At 38.0% G+C, this 25,043-nt stretch overlaps 1 protein-coding gene across 1 annotated transcript in view; it reads left to right on the top strand.

Annotated features, from left to right (window-relative positions):
- Window positions 1-25,043, top strand: part of MAOA (monoamine oxidase A) — a 70,780-nt gene that overhangs the window by 35,147 nt on the left and 10,590 nt on the right. The window contains exons 4-10 of the mRNA XM_037135769.2: window positions 10,088-10,192; window positions 10,957-11,048; window positions 14,536-14,677; window positions 17,459-17,608; window positions 17,899-18,058; window positions 19,022-19,118; window positions 22,205-22,258. Coding sequence (XP_036991664.2) covers window positions 10,088-10,192; window positions 10,957-11,048; window positions 14,536-14,677; window positions 17,459-17,608; window positions 17,899-18,058; window positions 19,022-19,118; window positions 22,205-22,258 — 800 coding nt within the window. The remainder of the gene's footprint in view (window positions 1-10,087; window positions 10,193-10,956; window positions 11,049-14,535; window positions 14,678-17,458; window positions 17,609-17,898; window positions 18,059-19,021; window positions 19,119-22,204; window positions 22,259-25,043) is intronic.

Here is a 25,043-nt window from a genome sequence, read left to right on the forward strand (position 1 = left end):
AGGTCCAGCCCAAGACTCAATACAGAGCACTTTCAGTTTTAGGTAGACATGCAAGTGCGATTTTATTTTATGTCTCTTATATTCAACTCATTATTGTGAGATGAGGTACTCTGTTGTCCAGGGGAGGTACTCATGAAAATATATTTCAATGTAGCATTTGAAAAATAAGTCTTCCAGTTATTGCAGTTTCCCATATTTTCCCATGTTCTCTCAAGTTTGTGCCAATGTCAGCCAGAATATGAAGAAAGAATGCTTAAGGGAATATTTTCTTAGCAACATTATTCACAAAAGTTCTTTGCCAAAGAGGGGGTTTGTTGGGCAGATAGATTTTGGAGGTGCTCCATATTCTGTCTCTGAGAGCCAAGATGTCTGTTAGCAAATTAGGATCTTATGAGGATTGGCAGTAAAAGAAAAATTTAAAGCTGTTTAACTATAAGCTGAGATTTCCTAAATTTATTAGCATGGAACCTGTTTTCATATAACAGCCATAAAGATCAGAATGAGAAATGCTAACATAGGGAATGTTTTTAGAAATTTAGGTTTCCTAAGGAACTGAGTCTTTTTTTCTTTTCCCTTCAACATCTTACACATAGTGAATTCTACAAAATTTGATGGTATACTGGTATGGCTATTTTAGAAAAGGCATGTATGCAGAATTGATATTAAAAATTAGTGTTAATTGACATTCATTAGAAGGTCTTATCTGAGTTGGGAAAAGAAAAAGTTATTTGCATAGGAAAAGACTGGATGCTTAGAGCTAAATATGATATGAGATGGGCTAGAAAAGCAAGAATTCTACATTCTCTTTTATTTCTTCATTTATGCTACATTTCTTGGAACCTTATTATTTATAAGGCAGTGTAGGAGATAATAAACACATGTGAAACATCGTCCTTCTTTTCAGATGCATTGAGACTAGTCAGGAAAGTAATGTGTACATAAATCAGTTGAATACAGTGCAGAAAATGGTGAGGTGCCATAGGCCACCATCTTGTGCCATGAGATAAGCAACAGTGTGTGTGAATTACAAAATGAGTGCTGCTTCGCTTTACTTATGCTCTCTATCTCTCATATAAGAATCTGTCTTGTGACCTACCCTAACCAGAAATATATAGGAAAGAAATATATGAGAAATCCAGCTCAGCCTGAACAAGTTGACACAGTACAAAACCATCACGCCATCTCTTTCCACTGTCACTTTCTCAGTGGACCCACATACAAAGTGTCATGGTAGTGAGAATGGACTCAACAGTATGACCTTCTACTCATTAAACCTGATTTAACTTTGACCATCATTTGTCATTAGGGAAATGCAAATCAAAACTATGATGATATACCACTTGTACCCACCAAAATGGTTGTCATAAAAAGAGATAGACAATAACTAGTGTTGGTGAGGATATTAAGAAATCAGAACCTTCATAATATAAATGGAATGTAAAATGATGCAGCTGCTTTGAAAAATAATTTGGCAGTTCTTCAAATGGAGTGGGGGATAATGGAGAATGACCATTAATGAGTAACGGTTTCTTCATGGGGTGACAAAATGTTGTAAAAGTGCATGTGATGGTTGCACAACTCTCTGAATATATCCAAAACCATTATATTAAATGTATGAACTATAGAGCATGTGAATATATTAAAGCTGTTAAAAAATTCTGTCAATTATCTTTACTTACTCAACAGCCTCCAGAATTTTCTATTATTTCTATCATAATTGCTTTGTTTATAATTACTGTATATAACTAGAATTCCTTGGGGGAAAGGGCATAACTATTTGTTTGAAACCTTTCATTCTTGATGATGTGTCATTATTTATACCTGACCTTAATGGTTATCCTTCCTAAAGATGGGACTGTACAATTCAAGTGCCCACTGTGTTAGCTGATAGCTGTGCAAGTCCTGAGAAGAGAGGTTGAGAATAAGATGAAATACCGGGTCATGAACAAATATTCAGAAACATGCTACCAGCTCTTTTTTTTTAAAGATTTATCTTTAGAGAGGAAGGGAAGGAGAGAGGGAGAGAAATATCAATGTATGGTTGCCTCTCATGAGTCCCCTGCTGGGAACTGGCCTGCAACCCAGGCATGTGCCCTGACTGGGAATCGAACTGCGATCGTATGGTTCACAGGCCTGTGCTCAATCCACTGAGCTACACCAGCCAGGACCCCAGCTCTTGAATTTGTGTGAAAGGTTGTAGATAACAAGTTGGTAGTACTCATAAATATAAAGGGAGCAGAAGCATGAAAATGCAAACCGTAACAGTGTACAAATATAATAACAAACCCAGATGGTGGATGAGTTCCCCAGGGAAATGCCTGGGCAGAGGAAAAGAAAAAGTCTAGAGTCTGGACCCTGAGGAAGTCAGTAGATAGGGAAAGGGAGGGTCTTGAAAAGAATGGGAACTGGGTACAGACTTGGGAGAACCAGCGCATTCCAATGGGATAGATTTTTTCCATGTCAATTATGATGGCTTTTTTTTAATGTAGAGTAGAACTATGCACGTTTGAAGAGAGCTGAGTCACCTGCATTTGGAAAGAGAAAAAATTATTTTATTAACTGTAGCATTCCCCAATGCGAGTAACAAATGTCAGAAGCTTTCAGGAGTTTAAGATGGAACTTTATCGGCCAAAGTTTCAAAGTTTTACCTGCGCAGGGGCGAACTCTCGGGGCGTCTCTGGAGACACGGTGCCAAAATGGCTGCAGATGAGAGTCGCGCCTGGTGCTTACAGCCTAGGGTTTTTATTGGGGTGAGCAAGCAAGCAAATACAGAAGCAGACGTAGCTGTTAGCAATTGGCTATCCCGAGAGGACACACATGGCTATGTTCTCTGCTTGCAACAATGGATACTTTTCTGCAAGGACAAGGTCATGCACAAGGCAGTTTATCTTGTTCAGCACTCTTTGTACTTCCTGTACTTTCTATCTTCCTTGCTGAGACAGTGTGGAGCCTGCCTCGGGTTCCTCTTGGCTACTTTTATCTAATTCCAGGCCTAACATTAACTATTAATACAACATAACACTACCATACTGTTTAATGGATCTCTTTTTAGATGATTTCATTATTTAAAGCATTATTATGAACTATAGAAAATAAATCACTAAAATTTTTATAGGCTTCTTACAAAATAGTGGGACTAGAAGGGTGCCAAGGAATTCATATGGGTTACAGACATATTCTTAAAACAATCCAGAACATATCTGTTTATTTTCAAGATAATTAAAGAACATTAGTTGGCAGCTTCCCTCAGTGGCCTTTGATACCCTTTGATACCACTCATTTCCTTTTGTTTAACTAAAATATAAAAATACAGAGAGATGAAACTCTCTTAACATGCTAGTGCTACTTGCATACTATAAACTTGGCTTATCTTATATGATCAAAACTAAAGAATGATGTAGGAGGCATAAACTGTACTTATCTGGCACTAGTCTCTTGTTTTTACGAATGATGTTACATCAAAGATGTGATAGCTCAAAGGGACTTAAGTATTTTGGGCACAGTTCCAGGGATATTGTGTTCTAGTAGACATCAACAATTTCTGCTGTACCAAAGACATTTTCCTCTAAAGATTAAAAGCCAACTTGGAAGGGTAGGAAGGTTTCAGAGTACAGGCACAAAATAAACTTGACTTTGTTCAAGATTTTAAAAATATTGTTTCATCTTTATTTTTATATATTTTAATATATTTTACTGATTATGCTATTAAAGTTGTCCCTTTTTTCCTCCCCTTTATTGCCCTCTGCCCTGCACTCCACCTACCATCATCATTCCCCTACCTTAGTTGATATCCATGGGTCATGCATATAAGCTCTTTGGTTTCTCCATTTCCTATACTATTCTTTACCTCCCCCTGTCTATTTTGTACCTACCATTTATGCTTCTTATTCCCTGTACCTTTTCCAACATTCTCCCTTCTCACCCTTTCCAATGGTAACCCTCCATGTGATCTCTATTTCTGTGAATCTGTTCCTGTTCTAGTTGTTTGCTTAGTTCTGGTGTTATTTTTTAATTTATTTTTTTATTGATTATGCCATTACAGTTGTTCTATTTCACCCCTTCATTCCCCTCCACCCTCCACCCCCGTCCCCACCATTACCCCCCTTTAGTTTATGACCATGTGTCTCAAGTTCTTTAGATTCTATATTTCCCATACTATTCTTGCCCCCCCATCTATTTTCTATATACTGTCTATGCTACTTATTTTCTGTACCTTCTCTCCCTTTCTCCTCCCACTCCCCTATTGCTAACCCTCCTTGAGATCTTCTTTTCTATGTTTCCACTCCTGATCTAGCTGTCCTTTCAGTTTGCTTTTGTTTTAGGTGTGGTTGTTAATAACTGTGAGTTTGTTGTCCTTTCACTGTTCATGTTTCTTTAACTTCTTTTTCTTAGATAAGTCCCTTTAACATTTCATATAATAAGGGCTTGGTGATGATGAACTCCTTGAATTTGATCTTATCTGAGAAGCACTTTATCTGTCCTTCCATTCTAAATGAAAGTTTTGCTGGATAGAGCAATCTTGGTTGTAGGTCTTTGGATTTCATGACTTGGAATACCTCTTTCCAGCCCCTTCTTGCCTGTAAGGTCTCTTTTGAGAAATCAGCTGACAGTCTGATAGGAACTCCTTTGTAGGTGACTATCTCCTTTCCTCTTCCTTCTTTTAGGAGTCTCTCTTTATATTTAATCTTGGGTAACTTAATGATGATGTGCCTTGGTGTGTTCCTGTTTGGGTTCAACTTCTTTGGGATTCTCTGGACTTCCTAGATTTCCTGGAAGTTTATTTCCTTTACCAGTTTGGGGAAGTTCTCCTTTATTATTTGTTCAAAAAAGTTTTCCACTCGCAGCTGTTCCTCTTCCCCTTCTGGCACCCCTATAATTCAGATGTTGGACCATTTAAAGATGTTCTGGAGGTTCCTAATCCTCTCCTCATTTTTTTAGAATTCTTGTTTCTACATCCTTTTCTGTTTGGTCATTTTTTCTTCTTTCTGGTCCACTCCATTAATCTGAGTCCCAGTTTCCTTTTCATCGCTATTGGTTTCCTGTGCAATTCCATTCATTTCAATTAGTTTCGCCTTCATATGTTTGTCTAATGTGTGGCTATAATCAACCAGTTCTGTGAGGATCCTGATCACCAGTGCTTTAAACTGTGAGTCTGAGAGTTTTGCTATTTCTTCATTGCTTAGATTTATAGGCTCTGGGGCTTTGAGATCTTCTTGGACCATTTTTGGTCTGTTCGCGCCTGTTAAGTTTGAGTAGCAGAGCCTTGGACTCTCAGGTCGCTGGGTTGTGACGCTATATGTGGGGGCGTGGTCAGAGTGGGGAAATGGCAACCCCCTCTGCTGTTTCTCGCTGCTTGCTGAGGAGCAGAGCCTTAGGTGGTTCACCAGGGTGGGGCCACTGAGGTCACTGGGTTATGACGCTGTTGTGGAGGCGGGGTCATAGCAGGGAAATGGCGATGCCCTCTGCTGCTGCCCCCACCGTGGCGCCTGCTCAGTCCAGTACTCTCACCGCCCACTCCCTCGCTTGTCCATCTGTGCACAAAAGCGTGACCACAGTCAACCCACAGCCCTGCTCCCTCGCTATTTCCCCGAAGTCGCTCGCTGAGTCGCTTACTAGGTCCAAGCCTGCGCCTGGGTTCCGCAAGCCCGAGTCCGTCCGACCAAGTTTTTCTGTGCAACCCCACTCCAACAGCTGCTGGTTTCGCCCCTCTTACCGGTCAGGCTAAAGAATTTGTTGTTATCAGACTTCCGAAAAGTTCAATTTTCTGTGTTCTGGCTGTGTTTTCTGTTGCTAATATTTAGTTGTCTCTAAACTTGGTTGTGAGAGGAAGCACGACTTCTCCACATATGCCTCCATCTTGGCGGAAGTCCCTGGTGTTATTTTTTTTTAGGTTGTTGATAGTTGTGAGTTTCTTGTCATTTTACTGTTTGTATTTTATATCTTCTTTTTTCTTAGCTAAGCCCCTTTAACATTTCATATAATAAAAGGGCTTGGTGCTGATGAACTCCTTTGACTTGTCTTTATTTTGGAAGCACTTTATCTCCCCTTCCATTCTAAATGATAGCTTTGCTGGTCAGAATCATCTTGGATGTAGATCCTTGCTTTTCATAACTTTGAATACTTCTTTCCATCCCCTTCTTTTTTATTTATTTTAATTTAATTTAATTTTATTTTATTTTATTTATTGCTGTTCAAGTAAAGTTTTCTGCCTTTTATCCCCATCCCAGCCAACCCCTCAGCCCTCCCAAACTCCCTCATATTTTCAACCCCCTTGTTATTGTCCATGTGTCCTTCATACTTGTTCCTGTGAATCCTTCCCCTTTTACTCTGAAATTCCTTCCCCTCTCCCTTCTGGTCACTGTCAGCCTGTTTGTATTTCAGTGTCTTTGGTTATATTTTTCTTGCTTGTTTGTTTTGTTGTTTAGCTTCCTGTTAAAGGTGAAATCATATGGTATTTGTCTTTCACTGCCTGGCTTATTTCATTTAGCATAATGCTTTCCAGTTTCATCTATGCTGTCACAAAAGGTAGGAGCTCCTTCTTTCTTTCTGCTGAATAGAATTCAATTATGTAAATGTATCAGTTTTTTTTTTATTTATTCATTTATTGATGGGCACCTAGATTGCTTCCAGCACTAGGCTATTGTAAATTGTGCTGCTATGAACATTGGGGTGCATAGGTTCTTTGGGATTGGTGTTTCAGGGTTGTTAGGATCCAGCCCCTTCTTGCCTGTAAAGTTTCTTTTGAGAAATCAGCTAATAGTCTTATCGGTGCTCCTTTGTAGATAACTGCCACCTTTTCTCGTGCTGCTTTTAAGATTCTATCCTTACCTTTAATCTTGGGTTATTTAATTATGATGTGCCTTGGTGTGAGCTTCTTTGGGGCCAACTTCTTTGGAACTTTCTGAGCTTCCTGGACTTCCTGGAAGTCTACCTCCTTTGTCAGATTGGGGAAGTTTTCCTTTATTATTTGTTGAAATAAGTTTTTAATTTCTTGCTCTTCCTCTTTTCCTTCTGGCACCCCTATGATTTGGACATTGGAATGTTTAAAGTTGTCTTAGAGGTTCCTAAGCTTCTCCCCATTTTTTGAATATTTGTTTCTTCATTCTGTTCCAGTTGAATGTTTATTTCTTCCCGCAGTCCCAAATCATTCAAGTTCTGGTTTCCTTCCCTTCACTGTTGGTTCCCTGTACATTTTCCTTTATTTCACTTTTCATAGCCTTCACTTTTTCCTCTATTTTGTGACCATACTCAACTATTTCTGTGAGTATCCTGACTACCAGTGTTTTGAACTGTGCGTCTGATAGTTGGGTATCTCTTTGGGTATCTCTTTATCACATAGTTGTATTTTTTTGAATCTTTGATCTGTTGTTTCATTTGGGCCATATTTTTTGTTTGTTTTGGCATGTCTGTTATGTAGTAAGGGGCAGAGCCTTAGGTATTCACTGGGGCAGGGCAACCCACTTAGCTGTGTTGTGGGACTGTATGTGGGGGAGTGGTCCAACAGGGAACCATGTCACATGGTCAGCTCTTGGCCAGCTTTCAGTCACTTTTTCACTTTCTGCTGCTAAGTGGTTTGGTATTGAGAAACTGCTGATACCTTTGTGAGAAAACTATAACATTACATTTAAGAGACTGACGAGATCTGGTTAGCAGGCAGTTCTCATCTAACAGACATTACCAGGCCCTCCCACTGCACTATTTTTTAAAATATATTATATTGATTAGTCCATTACTGTTGTCCTATTTCCCCCCTTCATTCCCCTCCATCCTGCAAACCCCTTCCCCTACCATTCCCCCCCTTTAGTTTATGTCCACATGCATCAAGTTCTTTAGATTCCACTGCACAACTTTTGGGATTCACACATGCAAAACGTAGTCTCAACAATTATCTAGTTTAGAAGCAGGGTATGGAAGAAATAAGCCTCTCAGGGGCTTGTGAGAAAGGAAAAAGTGACATGTAAGTGACTACTTTCACATAGTATATGCATTTCTTTAGCAAATTTAGGTTTTCTGTGGAATAAGAGCAGAGAAGCTAGAAAATGCTAAGAGTAATAACTAAAATCCCTTTATCAACTTGGTGCTTTTCTCAACAGGATAAAGATTGATGCCATGGTGGGTCTTTATAATCTTCTAAGAATATTCCATGGCTCCCATTCCTATAAAGATTGCCAAGCTAGACATTTTCTCTCACTGGACTCTTCAGTTCTCCTACCATCTCTGTTTAACAAGGCTTGGATTATGGGGTCCATAGGACCTTACATGAAATCTTACTGTGGTTGGCCTTGTCCTGAGAAGAACTTTGTTAGGAATGTGGAGCATATTTTTTGAGTTATGTTTATAATACTTTTCTTAATGCTCCCTGATAATTGTGCATATTTATTTTTTAAAAATATTTTTTCAAAGCAAAATCAGTGTTTTATGAGACTATTGACTTGAGTATAAACTCATAGAGAAAAATGCAGATTTCGCCCCCCTTTTAATTAAGGGAAGAATTATAACAAGAACCAGCTGTTGTAAATGCTACCTGTGAGCTATTACTTAACCTCATTCTTTCCCCTTTTAATAGCTACTTTTTGTGTTATAGATAAAATGTCTCTGCCCATTTCTCTCAGAACATGCTTTGGCATTTTCCAAAGTTGACCCTGTTTGCTGAGCAGTCATCTTATACCTCAGAGCTTTTTAGACTCCAGTTTTACTCTTTAGAATTATAAACAATATGAGTGGAAGGTTTATAAATTTTACATTTCAAAGTTCTCTCTATTTTAAAAGTTGGGAAGTATAAGATGTCTTTAGAACAAGCCTATCTCAACATTTCATCAACCATATAGGAGGCCAGAAAATTTAATGTTTGTGAGCAACTGCTTTGGGAACAGGAAATTTCTATTCTTCTATTTCCTAAGCTAATATCCTTGGGCTTTAATTTCCTCATTTATAAAATGGGAATTTTAATAGGGCTTGCCTCTCAGGGTTGGGGTAAACATTACATAAGATAAAACATATAAAGAGCTTAGGCCAGTGCCAGGCATGGAGAAAGATCTTAATAAATGTTAGTGAGAATAGTGGTGATAATGATAAAGATTTTGGAGTCCCAAAAAGTATTACAGCACTACAACATAGTATTTTCCGATAAGAAATTGGATCATATTTTCAGCCAAGCTTATTTGAATTTGTTACTGTTGAGGAGAAAATTTGTCTGTCACTTACTGCCTGTGTATATTTTTACTTAGTTGGAGTATATGTGCACAAGCTTGCAAGTGTGCACACATAAATGCAAATACTTTTACATCTTATGTCCATGCCTTGATGGTCAGGAGTTTTCTTTTAGCCCCTTTTGAAAAATTCAACACAGTTGTCAATGTTGTACAGTGCACACAGTAGGCTGTCTGCAAATATATACTGCTTTTATTTTTTTATTAATTAATTAATTTTTAGATAGAGTGGAAGGGAGGGAGAGAAACATCAATGTGTGGTTGCCTGTCGTGAACCCCTACTGGGGAATGTGGCTGGCAACCCAGGTGTGTGCCCCAACTGGGAATTGAACCAGTGACCCTTTGGTTCACTGGCCAGTGCTCAATCCACTTAGCCATTCCAGCTAGGGCTCTAATGTTTTTATTTGATAAAAAATCTAAATCTCATGCTAAATTATATTAGTAGGTATTATGACCTTATTAAAACTCACAACATGTTTTGTGTTTAAAGAAAAAGAAATTCAATTAGTAAATAAGGCCTTAAAAACTACTTAGGCCTGCTAGTTTTTACATAGTAGAACACAGATAGCAAACACAAGGCCCACAGCTGAAAGAAGCCCTTCACCTTGTTTTATCAGGCCCAGCACATTGTTTCTACCTGGTGGCAGTGCCGAGCTGTCTCTTTACTGTTAAGGAGTAATTACATGTATACAGTCCTAAAATTACACTCGGCCTTTTGAAGGCAAATACAAGGCTGATGTGGCCCCTGGTGAAAATAAGTTTGACATCCCTTCAGTAGAGGATTCTGTTACTTTGAAAATGGCTCATACATTGGTTGGTTTTGAGTTTTTAAAATGCTATCCTCGTTTAAGGTATTATCCTTTGTTTTTATGTTACAGGGGAAAACTTACCCATTTCGGGGTGCATTCCCTCCGGTATGGAACCCAATTGCATATCTGGACTACAACAACTTGTGGCGGACAATGGATAACATGGGAAAAGAGGTAAAGTGTGTGTGTTCAGTTTGCACATGACCTGTTCCTGTAGTAACAATAGCAGCTGTTTAATACCCTTCTACAGTGCAGGGAGCATGGCTCTGGATAATGATGCATATCATTTCCAATGTACTCAACAACTCTGAAAAGTTTGCAGTATTTCCACTTTACAAGTGAGGAAAATGAGTGCCAAGGGGTTCTGTGATATCCCCAAGACAACATAGCAAGGGAACCAGGATTCAAACCCACATCATTCTCAGTGGCAGAGTGTGCCTGTGTACTTTGCACACTCTGCCACTGAGAATCTATGTGACATATGTTTGCTAGGTATCCTACTTATATGATGCCACTTTAGTAGTAAAGGAAAGACAGATTTGTTTCCTCAAGTTTTTTTTTTTTTTACTTAGTCTCAGGCTCTGTAACATCACTCCGAAACTTAAATTGGGGACTTAAAATGGGTGTTAACTTTCAATAATAGTAATTACAATTATTATCAAAATTTCTTAATTTATATGTTTATACTACATATTAATGTATTACAAATTTATACATGCATTTATATATTTCCATTATTATTATTTTTCTAGCAACATAGTTATTCTAGCAACAGCATTACGACATAGAATCCAAAGAGCTGTGCATTGAATTGTATGCCAATCACACATTCCAACATGGATGGAAAAAACAGTTTTCAGAGGTTCTTCTTAGGGCATCTTGGCAGGGCAGTGGACAGTAACCATCACACCTGGATATGAGCCCTTTTTTCTCTGCAGATTCCAGCTGATGCGCCATGGAATGCTCCCCATGCACATGAATGGGACAGAATTACGATGAAAGACCTCATCGAAAAGATCTGTTGGACACAGTAATCTTGACTATTTAAAAATTACTTTTTATTTTCAATTCTGATTATTTCTATCCTAGCTTGAACTGCAGCATTTTTCCTTCTAAATTATAGGAAAAGAGTTAAGAGGAAATCTAATGATCTTTCAGTCAGTAGCAACATTAAGGACATTTAGAGATTTCAGAGCATGTTTGAACATAAAATGAACTTAAAGCTTAAGAGGAAAAGTAGGTGAATGAAGTAGAACATTTTTTAATGAAATAGTTTTGTGATTTGCAATAAAAGACAAGTGATTTGCAAGTGATTATGTTTTCAGATTATATAGCAGTCAGATATAGAAGCAATTTGGAAAGTAAAGTAATTTCATATAGATATAAAAATATGAAACTGGAGGGATACTGGTATATTTTAACAAAAATATAAACAATGTTTTCAGTGAGAATTTGTGTATTAGCTGAGTTACTTACAGATTATTCAGTGACCATTTGGGGCTCCTATGTGAAAGCACTGCACCCAGCAGTGCTTTCTGAGGAATGGTGGTGAATTTGTTAAACAAGTCCTCTACTCTTATGGAGTTTACATTCTCCTAGCAGGAGACTGGCATAATTGACAAAATTACATGATGCTAGGAGAGTGACTGTAACAGTGAATTTGAAATGTCAAAGAATAAAGGAGATATTCTTTAATGAAGCAATCTTTAAACAGAAACAAAAAAGTTGAAGCATCAACCAAAAATAAACCACAGAGGATGGGAGGAAACAAGGAAGGGTAGAAGGTGCTGGGGCATGGTATCATTCAGAAATGTTCCATAATGAATAAAGAGAGAGCAAAGATGTATAGTGTAAGAAGACAGTATGTTTCCAGAATGAGTGACAGTGGATTGGGAAAACAAGAAATGTGGATACGGTATTCAGATGGTATATTTTAGGAATGAACCATAGTGGATGGAGGGAGACATGAAAGATGGCTGGTGTGTTTGGATGTCTTCCAATAATGAGCAAGTTATTGGGGGGAGATAGGAAGAGTGGATGGTATGAGGAATTGTATATTGCAGGAATGGCTAGGAGACAGAAAAGATGGGTGGTGCAGTGGGATGCCATATTTTAGGAGAAAGACAAGAAGGGTGGATACTGTGGGGGGTTGGTATCTTCTAAAACAGAGCCACAGTGCATGGATGGAGGCAGAAATGATGGGTGATATGGGAGGATGGTATCTTCCAGGAATGAGCCATGGGGGATGGAGCAAGACAAAGAGATGATGATGTAAGGGGATGAGCCACAATAGATAGGAGTAGATGGCTAAGGATGAATGTTGTGGGAGGGTAGTAGCATTCAAGAATGAACCGAAGTACATGAGGAGAGACAGTAAGGATGGATGGGTTAGTTAAATGATATCTTCCTCAGTTGATGGGGGGGGGCAGGAAAGATGGATGATATGTGCAGATAATATACTCCAAGAATGAGGTAATGAATGGTGTGAGACATACAGGGAGATTGGATGGAGTGAAAGAGGAGTATCTTCCAGGAATGAAGGAATAGTATCTGTCTGCAATGAGTCACAGTGGATGGGGCTGAGAGACAGAATAACCGTATGGTGTGGAGATAGGGTATCTTCCAGGAGTATGCCACAGTGGATGGGGAAACAGGGAGGCTAGATGGTAAAGGGAATGGTATCTTCCAGGAAGGAGCCACAGTAGGTGGGAGTGGGAGAGTCTGGAAGACTGGATGGTGTGGGGGGTGGTATTGGTATCCTCCCCAAACAAGCAACAGAGGATGGGATGAAAGGAAAGGAAGATGGTGAAGGAAATGGTATCTTCCAGGAATGAGCCACAGTGGATGGGGAAGTACAAAAAGACAGGTTATATGAGGGAGTGGTGTAATCTGGGAATGCTTAGTGACTGTGAGGGGAGACAGGAAGGATATATGATGTAGTGGGATGGTATTTTCCAGGAATAAACAACATTTAATGGGGGTATACAGGAAGGCGGGATTCTGTTGAGGGGTGGGGGATGGTGTCTTCCAAGAATAAGCCAGAGTGGATGGGATGGGAAGTAAAGATGGGTGGTATGGGGAATTGGGTATCTTCCAGGAATGAGATAGTGGATAGGGTAGGGGAAAGACAGGGAAGATTGGATGTCATGGGGGATGGTATCTTCCAGGAATAAGTCACAGTGAATCAGGGTGGCAGGAGAGGTGGATGGTATTGGGGACTAGGTATCTTCCATGAATGAGCCATAATTGTTGGGGAAGACATAGGAAATGGAATATGTGTTTAGATGGTATTTGTAGCAATGAGCCACAGTAGATGGGGTAAGAGAAGAGCAATAGATGGTGTGGGAGAATGGTATCTTTCAGTCATGGGCCAATTGATATGGAGACAAGAAGAATGAACTGTGTGATTGGATGGTGTCCTCCAAGAATGAGCCACATTGAATGGGGAGTAGACAACATGTGTACATGGTATCTTTCAGGAATGAGTCATAGTGCATGAGGAATACAGGAAGGATAGATGATGTGGAAGGGTGGTATCTTTAAAAAATGATTCACAGTAGATTGGGGGAGACAGAAAAGTTGAATGATGTTTGTAGGTGGTATCTTCCAGGGTTATACTACAGTATTTGGGGTATGGTAGGGGATACCTTGATGTTGTGAGGGGATGGCATCTTCCAATAATGATGTACTATGGATGGATGCAGACCTGAAGGATAAACGGTCTGATGGGTGGCATATTCCAGGAATAAGCCACAGAGAACAGAGGGCATTATGAAGGGTGGATATTTTGGAAAAGTTATTTTCAAGGTGGAGAGAGCAACAAACAGCTTTTATAAAGGCCACAAGGTTGGAAGATTGGCATGTTTTAGCAAAGTGTGGACAGTATTCCTGGGCCATAAAGAGATCCTGAGAAAGTGATGTAATGACAGATTGGAGAACTGGTTGATTTGCTGATGGTGCAATATTAATTGGCCATATTTGAGATTTTTGCCTTTTTCCATGAAGACCATTGAAAAGTTTTAAGTGGAGTGGAGTTTTTTTGTTTTGTTTTCTTTTGAGCTATTTAAAGACTTCATTGGCTATAATTTGGAGAAGCATCAAGAGGGAATATAAGATGACCAGGTAGGGCTAACCATAAGCAGCCATGACTATAACCCAGTTGATAGTCAGTGGTTATCCTGGACTACGTTGGGGGCAGCAGAGGTGGAAAGTAGAGGAGGGTTATTCAAATATGTGAGAACATATATCCTTAATTATCCCTGAGAAGCATATTGATTCTTTAGACTATACTGGGATTAGCATATTTGAAGCTGACCCATAACTTCCTAAAAGCAAGGGAAAAGTTAATTTTTCCAAAGAGTTAAAATATGCCTTCCTTCAGAAATTGAGTTCATGAGGGTTTTTTTCAAAAGCCACAGAAATATTTTCTAACCACATTAAATTGTGTTTTAAAAACATGATGTCCAGTGAAGCATATATGTATTTGCCTCTGACATCTACTCTTATTCTGTGACCAGGACAGCTAAGCAGTTTGCATCTCTCTTTGTGAACATCAATGTGACCTCTGAGCCGCATGAGGTATCTGCCCTGTGGTTCTTGTGGTATGTGAAGCAGTGTGGTGGCACCACTAGGATATTCTCTGTTACCAATGGGGGCCAGGTATGAACTGTTCATTTGCAAATATAACTTTATTTGAGATTTTTGCCCCTACCCCCAGATCACTATCTCAATAATTGCTTTTACATTTTGAAACATGAATAATTAGCAGCTTGAAATGATCTCAAAACACTTTTCTGAAAACAAAAGTTCTCATTTCCATTTCTCATTCCTGAAAAGTAAGTTTACAGCTAAAGAATGTTTCATTTTGAATTATGTAGGTTTTGGGAATTCAGTTATTTCCTTTTGAAGGTAGGTAAAATTAGGCTACTTATGTAAAGTGAAGCTAAATTGCTGAAATAACTAATTTCCAAAAATATCTATTACAGTTGCCCCCCTCCACATCCATGGTTCATCTGTCAAAAGTTTTAGTTATCTTTGGTCAGTTGCAGTCTGAAAATATTACATGGAAAATTTCAGAAATAACCAAGTCATAAGTTTAAATTGTACAACACTCTGAGATGTGAGATGAAATCTCATGCCCTCCCAGTGTGTCCTATCCGAGACATGAATTATCTCTTTGTCTACTGTTTCCATACCATAGATACTCCCTGCTTGTCGATCACTTAGTAACCATGTCAGCTGTCATGGTATCACAATGCTTATGTTCAAGCATCCCTTATTTTACTTAATAATGGCCCCAAAGTGCAAGAGTAGTGATGCTGGCATTTCAGATATGCCAAAGAGAAGCTGTAAATTATATCTATCTATATAGCATACATAAGGTTTGATTCTCTCCATGGTTTCAGACATCCATTGTAGGTCTTGGAACATAGTGCACACAGATAAGGAGAGGATTGTTGTACTTGTAAAATTATTGTGTTCAAAGTCACCTCTGCTTCAGACATAAGGCTTTTTTTGTCCTATTCTGTGTCTCAGTTATTCTTTTATGTTAACTATTATAAAATGGACGTGACTATTCTTTCTTCTAATTTTTATTATAATATATGGCAACTCTTTCATTAGTAAATTCTATATTTCAGATTCTAAATTTTTGCTGCTAACTAGAATTTGGTTCCATACCACTTCTGTTATGGACTCATTTAGCTTATTGTATGGACACACAGCAAACCATTGATGAGACCAGACTCCTAATTCCCCAATTTTTTAGCTTCTGAGATTATTTCAAGGCTCGCCCTTAGCCAAAGAAGATGGGTCTCTATTTCCTAGGAATATTAGGCCTCAATGGGATGAGGTTTAATTAGGAATAGTTTACATCTAATTTTGCTGTGTTCCATAGTGCAAAGTATAGAGTCCTTATCCACTAAGTGAATTATTTTTCTTCTTAGGAGATCTCCAGAATTCCCCAAGTTGCTCTATGGCCCCAAGAGTTATTGTCAATTGACCCTTATTTTTATCTAATGCAGGACAGTTGCATTTTTTATATCTTTACATATAGGTAGAAATAACACATTATTCCTTTAAACCTGTATTTTACTTTCCAGGGTATCTTGACTCATTCAGAGGAGTCAAGATACTTCTAGCCAAACTCTATGTGGACTTTTGGAAAGCACAGTTCATATTATGACTCTCAAACAATTATCACAATGTCTTTATAAAGAACTTAGATTTATTCTTTAATAATTTAATTCAACCAATACTAAACATAGAGGGGTAGCCAGTGAGCAAGATGAAATAGTTCCAAGATGAACAAGTAGAAATAGTCCATTTCCACTATACTAAAATTGAAAGTAAGCCTTGGAAAACAGAGGTCAAATTATAAATTAAATTGTCCCAGTTTCTTGAGGAAAAACAGAACATGAATTTAAGTCTGAATTACTATGGGTATATTTTTATAAAGAACTTCAATGGTGTCATTAGAACAATAGCCAGTTATGAAAAGCATAAAAACCACTGTGTGGCTGCTCATGCAAGGTTTTGTAGAGGAGCATGACTGTCGTACCTAATTGTCAAATGTTGGGCTGTGCCTCAGTCTATCTAAATGTATTTGTAACCATTCAAAGAATCTTCTACAACAGATTAGATATATTCCCCTGGTTCTTACAAAATGTGTTGTATTAAGGACTTATCTTCTTAGATTAAGCTGGAACCATTTCCATGGTGACTATAGCAGATCACAGTGGGGAACAGCACTCATGGTTTTATAGGGCTGCTCAAGTGAACTATTTAACAATGTCTGAAAGAACAGGCAGGTGTTTAGGTTTCACCCTTCTTCCCCCACACTGAATGCCCCTTGAAGACATTTTTGCAAAAGGTTACTCAATATCTGAGATTTAGATTCTTAGAACATCATTGGGTGATGACCAGATGCTTTATAAGAGTACTCTGAACCTGTTCTCTTAGAGAACATTTTAACCTGCCTAGGCAGCTCTTGGCTGAGGCTTTAAGAAACCAAGATGAGTTATGAACTGCATCCCCATTTCAATAAAACTAAAAATATTATTAATTAAAAAAATAAACCACATCCTTTGGGAGAAGCACCTGCACTTTCTCTGGATTTCCTCCATGCACTGCATTCGGGCATTTGAAGCCCAGAGGCTTGCTGATATTTGCATTCAGTGAACAGACCAGTATAAGGGCACATTTCTTTTAATTCTGTGACTTTATAAATTAGTAACTGCTTTTTATTGTCAGAAACTGCAGAACATGATAATCAAGGTCTTCCAGTAGACTTTGCCTCTGACCTAATGAGTTCGTCCAATGGTTAAGTATACAAAGAGTAATGGTATGGCCTCTGACTTTCTGGAGGTTTTCTAATCAGTGGCAAATATGATAGTCCTTTTTTTGGCTTCTGTGATGTTTCTTGCCTGCCTTCTCCTGTAGGAACGGAAGTTTGTAGGTGGATCTGCTCAAGTGAGTGAAAAGATAATGAGCCTTCTTGGGAACAAAGTGAAGCTGATGCGTCCTGTTACTAGCATTGACCAGTCAGGTGACAACATCATTGTACAGACGCTGAATCATGAAGTTTATGAGGTAATTCAGTTTAGTCAAAAGGATCATATATTAAATAGAGCTTGTATTTCCTGTAGCTTCTAACCAAATATAATCCAAGCAGTGGCATAATTAATACTGGCATGTTTCCAACTCAGTCTTCCAAATAACCAGTCTTGGCTGACCTACCTTATTGTTTTTACCTCACTCTAGCCTCATTTTGTATACTCTTTCTGCTCAGTGCCATTCAAAATGGTAAATATCATGTTTTACACCCCCTGCAAACACTCTGACTCATGCCTGAGGTGGAATTTTGTATTCATGTCTTTTAGTGCAAATATGTTATTAGTGCCATCCCTCCAACTCTGACAGCCAAGATTCACTTTACTCCAGAGCTGCCACCTGAGAGAAACCAGTTAGTTCAACGTCTTCCAATGGGAGCTATCATTAAGTGTATGATGTATTACAAGGAAGCCTTTTGGAAGAAGAAGGGTAGGTTACATTTATTAATGTTTAAATTGTGTTAAGAGAAGGAACTGCTCTTTTTGGGGAACATTATACTAGATACTGGACATAAAAATGGTAAGTGCTTTCAAATTGGTAGAGAAAGGTACAGAAATCTTAGTCTGTTCATTTCCTCATAGCCCCTCATAACACAAAATCACCCTAAGAACACTTGCTGGCTGTGAAAGGGAAGTAAGAGATACCACTAGTTGCAGGGTACCATTACTCTGGCTCCTGGCATATGTTCTCCCACTTATTTTCATGAGCTGAGTGAGACAAAGGGGCACCACGGAAAGAGTACTGCTTTGAAGTCACTTTTTTCCTGGGCTTCACTTGTTTACTAGCTGTGTGGCCTGTGGTGTGATGCTTCACCTCTCTCAGCGTTAGTCTCCTTGTGTAAAATGGTAACAATGAAACCTACTGTCAGGTTATCATGAGGATTAAATGAGGCAGGGTCAGGGCAGATATGGTAGCTATTGTTAATAAGCCTTCTGCTCATACTCACAGGATCACTTCCTGCCACCTCTTCTGTGATTTCATAGGGGTGATTCCCTCTAACACAGCCCTCTTCTTCCCTATGTATTCCAGGGCTCCAAGATCATCATAAAATTCTAATTATGCATTTTTTATATATGATCATTATGTAAAGATCATCAAGATGGGTCATTTTCCATGTGTCTGGGTGAAAATTTTTGTATAGTCAAGTGTGTGTATTTGATAGGAAATAGCTTCTAGAAAGTGGGAGCAAAGAGCAATAATTTAAGCTTTACCTTTCTCTTAGCAAAATGATATATATATATTTTTTACAAATATATTATATATAAATATGTATGATTTTTATATAAATATATATGTATATATATATATATATATATATATATATATGTAAATTTCCCCTAAATCTCTGATGAGGTCAAGTCTCAATATCCTATTGATTTTCTTCTGGTTAAGACTACTGTGGTTGTATGATCATCCAAGATGAAGAGGCTCCAATTTCGATAACCCTAGATGACAGCAAACCAGATGGATCTCTGCCCGCTATCATGGGGTAAGTTTGAGTTGGGTATTCTGCATTTTCCAAATGGTGTTGGTGTATTTGTGTGAATATTGTCAGAGCATATTGCTTTGAAATCAAGTTCAAGCAATGATAAATAACCCTACAGAAATATATTATGTTTCCATGTATTAAAATATTAATGTTTTATACATAGCACAAGAACATTGGGAAGCTTTACTAAAATTGACACCATTTGAACTTGTTCCCATATATTTCTTTCCTCCATAAAACATATATATATCACAGCAAAAAAAAAAAGGCAACATTAACCAGGTGGTATGGTAGACAACCCTACTTAGAGGCAGAATGTCCACAACCATTCTGGAACAAAAACTGTTTTATCTTCCAAAGATAAACTGTAAAATCTTCCAAAGCTACGGTTTCTGGGATTTAACCTCTTCTCCATTCCAAACATTGCTACATAGCAAATGTTAATTTGTTCATTGTTTCCCTGGGATATAAGATGCATGACTAATTAGGAAGTACAGTTTGGAGCAGTGCCAGTCCTGATGCCAATGTCACTTTTTCTAGCAGATCAACCTATAGCTATCCTTCACCAGAGATGGTCCAGGGAGACGTTCTGTGTCTTGAAGAGGAGAGCTCTTCCCCTCTCTTCTGAATCCCACACACAGCTGTCCTGCCCTTTGAGTACTAGGCAACCAGAGAGGGAAGGGAGGCTCCTGCAGATTGCTAAGGAGTGCCACAGCCTCCAATTTGCCATGTATTTTAGTGGTCCTCATAGCTGTACAAACAAAAGAACTGTTTGGTCTACCAATGATAACAAAAGAGCACAGCTTATATAGCAGTCAAGTGATTTTTAGGGACCTGTGATTTTCTTCTTCACCCCATGGGAGAATTGAGCTCATGTGTATTGCATTGTTAAAGGGAAATTACAAAATCAAGAGGAACAGACCCATGACTCAAGGGACTTAGAAGACAGGATGTGCTACCAGATAGCTAACAAACCATTTTGTAACCACTGTTCTGGCTATAACATATAAGAAACAGCATTAACTCCCCTGGAAATGGCAGAAGCTCACATCATAATGACCATAGTGACAATACATGCTCTTCATCTCTGACCACTCTGGGGAAGAAAGGATACAGATTGTTTGTGCAGTTTGGCATCACCTTCTACATGCCAAAAAAAAGCAGTTGGTTGAAGTAGAGATTTTAGGAGACTCAATCAACATTAGTCCACCTGTGAATGGAAGAACATTGATATTCTCTTACCCTGGGAGTTAGATATTGTAGCATCTGCCCTTCTGGGCTTTCTTCAGCTGTGCTAACAAGGATGTGCATGGCAGAAGACTTCCAGATGGTAATGGGGTTATTTAAGCAGTTTACAAAAAGATTTATCTGGACAATTGCCCCTACTCTGTTCTTCCCTTGAAACTATATTAACTCCACCCTGCTCTTTGCTCTGGGCAGGGAAAGCTTTGAAGATAGGAATATTAATTGCCCAATACTGTTTGTGATAATTAGTGCCTTCTGGAAATTAGAAAGGAACTTGTACTTTAGAGCTGTGAAATGTTCCCACCCCAAAGCCAGCATGTTTGATTTCCTCAATAAAACAGCAAAGAAACTTAAAGGATAGTTGTCCATATAGAAGTAGATCAAAGACCTTATTTTATTCTTGACTTTAAGTTCAACAAAAATAGCCAACACTAACAGCCCTTTAGAAAAGGAATTATAAAAAGTACCCAATATCTGGAAAGGTTTTCAGCTAAATGATTTAATCTTTCATCAGATATTGGTGATTTCCATCGAAATAATCACATAAATTTAAAATGATAGATTTTGCATAAACCTAAAATTTAACTAAAATTACTAGCAAGCCATAACATATGATATCAAATCAAGCAAAATTATGACTATCTCCTATAAAGTATGACTTCCTCTGAAATACTATTCTCTATATTAACACAAATACGTTTTTATGCCTTTGCTTCCTGAAATGATCTCAACAGCTCTAAAGGAACTTCTAAATAAAATTGAGAAACAGTTTAATTTGGGGGTATGAGAGAGGACAAAATACCTGCTTTTAGTCCATGAATTTTCAGTGCAGATCTGCTTGTCTTTTGTGGCTATAACAAAAGAAATGCAATTTCTAAACTTTTTTTAATGGAGAAATAACTTCATTGTCCCTTAGCTCATTTAGAGTTTTGAAAAAAATGATTTTCTAGTAATATTATAATATAAGGACTTCTTGTCACAATTCAATTCTTTAAAATATCCAAGTTATTAGTAATGTCAGTGTAATAAATAGAATCTATTTGATTAAAAGGAAGCAGACAGATTATAACTGAATTTTACTCAATTACTGAATTTTGTGAATGTGCTAAGCAAGTTTCCTGGGAAGCCAACTTGGAGATAGAGATTTGTGCGTAGAAGGTTCATTGGCAAGTGCTCTAGGATCACTGCCTATGAGGAAGGAATCAGGATCAGACAGGAGAAGGGATTGGTTTCTAGTGCTGATCCAGTGAAGGCAGGCCTAAGCCATCCTACAGCAAGCTCTGGAGCTGGGTGATCCTTGAGAGATATCCTGCACTCCTCAGCTAGTCATGCTGGGGAGAGGCAGGGGATTTTGAGTCAGGCAGTTCTCTGCTGCAGAATAAAATTGCTGGAGAAGGGTTCAGCTGTGTGAGCTGAGGGCAATGAATGCTCTGGGTGTCCCACCATGGCATCCACTACAGACATGTATTTATATTTGTTTTTCCAGCTTTTATCAAGTATTTGGCAGAAAGCAATAGTCATTACCAGGATAATCATTTCATGCAATGCCAATTTTTCTGACATTTGATTTCCCACTGTATGCCAAGAACTGTACCAAACTTTGGGGGTAAAATATTGAGTAGGATGCCACCTGTCATTTAGGAGTGCAAAGCCTAGCAGTGGTTTTAGATACAGAAGCAGATGAAAGACAGCATGGCATTTATTCTACCAGAGGGAAATATTGGGAGGGTGTGGGAGATTTCATTAATGCTGAGTTCATGGAGGCAAGAGCACTTCCAAAAAGGGAGCTCTTAAGATAAACTATTGTCACCTAATTGTTGAAATGTAACTTCTCTCTCCAGTTTCATTCTTGCTCGAAAAGCTGTCCAACTAGCAAATCTCTGTAAAGATGAAAGGTAAGAATTTACTTCAAGTAAGCCAGGCGGTGAAAGACAAATACCATTTGATCTTACCTTTAACAGGAACCTAAACAATAAGACAAACAAGCAAGCAAAATATAACCAAAGACACCGAAATACAGAACAGGCTGACAGGGACCAGAGGGGAGAGGGGAGAGGGGAGAGAATTTCAGGGGAAAAGGGGAAGGATTTGGAGGAACAAATATAAAGGACACATGGACAATAACTAAGGGGGGTAGAAATGGGAGGGAGGTGGGGAGCACTGAGGGGTGGGCTGGGATGGGAGTAAAAGACAGAAAACTGTACTTGAACAATAATTAAATAAATTAAAAACAATAATAATACAATGGAAAAAAGAATTTACTTCTGAAACATATGTAACAGGTTAGCTTTATATTGTGCTTGTTGTACTAACAATATAATAGCATTATGAAAAACAATAATTCACCAGTATTCTCAAAATCCTAATAAATCAACCTTTTCAGATTTTGCTACAGCTCCCTTGACACAGCCCTTGTTCATAAGCATATATTAATTTAGTTTTACATATTTGTTTTTATTTTACAGTGATTGAGGGTTTAGGGTTTCTTTGTAAGATGGATGAAGAAAAATTATAGAAGACATTACCTGTGAAAAAAACTGTTAGAGACCCAGTTTCAATAACCTTGCAAGACCATTATTCCTTTATCAAGTTTCTCTGACATGCACTTTTTCTGAAAAGCAAATCCGTGCATATGTGTTTCAACCTGTTTCAACTTATGTACATAAAAGTATTCTCCTTTTATTAGGAGAATTAGCTAGATTATTTAGGACACAGTTCTGATATTTTCTTTTCTCAAGAACTTCCTAGTATAAAAGAATTTAAAGACAATGGATTTTTCTTTCTCCCTTTCTCTCTGTGCATTGTTGTATTTTTGCTTTGTTTTGTTTTGCCTTGGAGTTATTTGTTCAAATAAAATCTCACCTGGAAACAGTCATTTGACTTTTGAAGGACTACCCCTGGGAATTTCTGGGCTTCCCCTGTTTATGGTAGCCTTAAATCTCTCATTAGCTTTTGACAAGAACCAATATATACACAATGTACTTCTTGCGTTTAATTTAAACATTAAACAGCAAATCCACTAACAGCCCTTGCTTTAAGAGTTACTTGGATGACCCTGGGAGTCAGGAAAAGCTGCAGAAGTTACCACATTTGCACATGGATTAGTTTATTTGAATTTCCATGAGATATGCTGTTAGGAAGGGAACTGTTTTAGTGTCCAGCTACTCACACGATAGAGGAAAAATTGTGGGGTCCAGTGGTGGGAAACAGTTTCACCAATGCTCCATATCTAGTTTATGACAAAGTCAGGAATAGTATCTAATGCATACCTTCTTTCATTACACAACACTAAGCTTGACATTTTCTTTTGGATTTCCTGCTTCTCCTTCCTTATTAATAGTAAAGTAAATACCAGCCCAGGTGTACACATTTGGTTATGATTCCACATAGTGACTGAACTTCTCAAAAGTTTTTATAGGACAAAACCTTTAGAAGTCTTAATATGTTATCGACTACAGCAACAGTTTCCAGAACTGACTGCATCAAAATCTCCCATAGAATGCTTAATGTGCTGAATACACACACATGCACACACTGGAATATTACATAGCAATAAAAAAAGAATGGAACCTTGCCATTTGTAACAACATGGATGGACCTAGACGGTATTATGTTAAGTGAAATAAGTCAGACAGAGGAGGACAAATACTGTAAACAAACAGAGTTAAAACCAAACAGACTCATAGGAACAGAGAGCAAAGGGATGGTTGCCAGAGGGGAGGGGTGTAGGGGGTGAGTAAAAAGGGGAAGGGGAATCTACTTAATAATATTGTGATAAATTTACACAATGACAGATGATTACTAGTGGATGATTACATTGTAAGGTATAAAAATGTAGAATCACTATATTATATACCTGAAACTAATGTAACCAATCTATGTGTATACCAACTATACTTAAATTTTAAAAAAGAATCTTTGGAAAATATATACTGTGTGAAGCTGATAAATCATGATTCAGTAAGTTAGGGGTGGGGCCTGAGGATTTGTATTTTTTAAGGAACTTTGCAAGTGATTGTAGTGAGCATCTAGATTTAGAAACCAGTGGGTAAATTTAATTGCAAAACAATTTACCCAGTGACCTCCTTTGGCCATCATTAAAATGTGCCAACATTTTTAGAGCCCAACTAATCAGACAGTGCATTACTCCAGTTACTTTTCTAAAATGTTTTTAAATTTAATGAGAGGAATGAATGGGGAAGATAATTTCCTGATGTAGTTGTATGAAGTTATTCTTGACTTATCTAATAATATGAAATACAGTCAAATGACTTATATTTCTATTATAACCTGTTTATCATTCATGATTTTAAAAATAGCTGCCTGTAGTTTCATTAGATTTTAGGTTTCACGCTGTTTTAATAAAGATTTTATTACATGTCCCCCAAATAAGTTAAACTTCATTAAACTTTTCAGAATGATTGTCAGTACTTTTATTTTCTAACTGACTCAAAATGTTAGCATTGTTCCTTGTAACCTCATGTGAAGTAGTTAAGAATCATTCATCTATATCTCTATGTATATCATGGAGGGTACAATACTAGGCTGAGGAGGGATTTTGGTTCAGTACATTTTTATTGAGCACTAACTACAGGTAGGATGCTCATGAGAGTTCAGCCTAAGCCCTGCTATTAATTAGCTCATTGATATGGAACAACTCTTTTTAGTGCACTGAGCCCT

This window comes from Artibeus jamaicensis, unplaced genomic scaffold (genome assembly GCF_021234435.1).
Source record: "Artibeus jamaicensis isolate MK-2021 breed Jamaican fruit bat unplaced genomic scaffold, CSHL_Jam_final contig_60, whole genome shotgun sequence".
NCBI classification, from domain to species: Eukaryota; Metazoa; Chordata; class Mammalia; order Chiroptera; family Phyllostomidae; genus Artibeus; species Artibeus jamaicensis.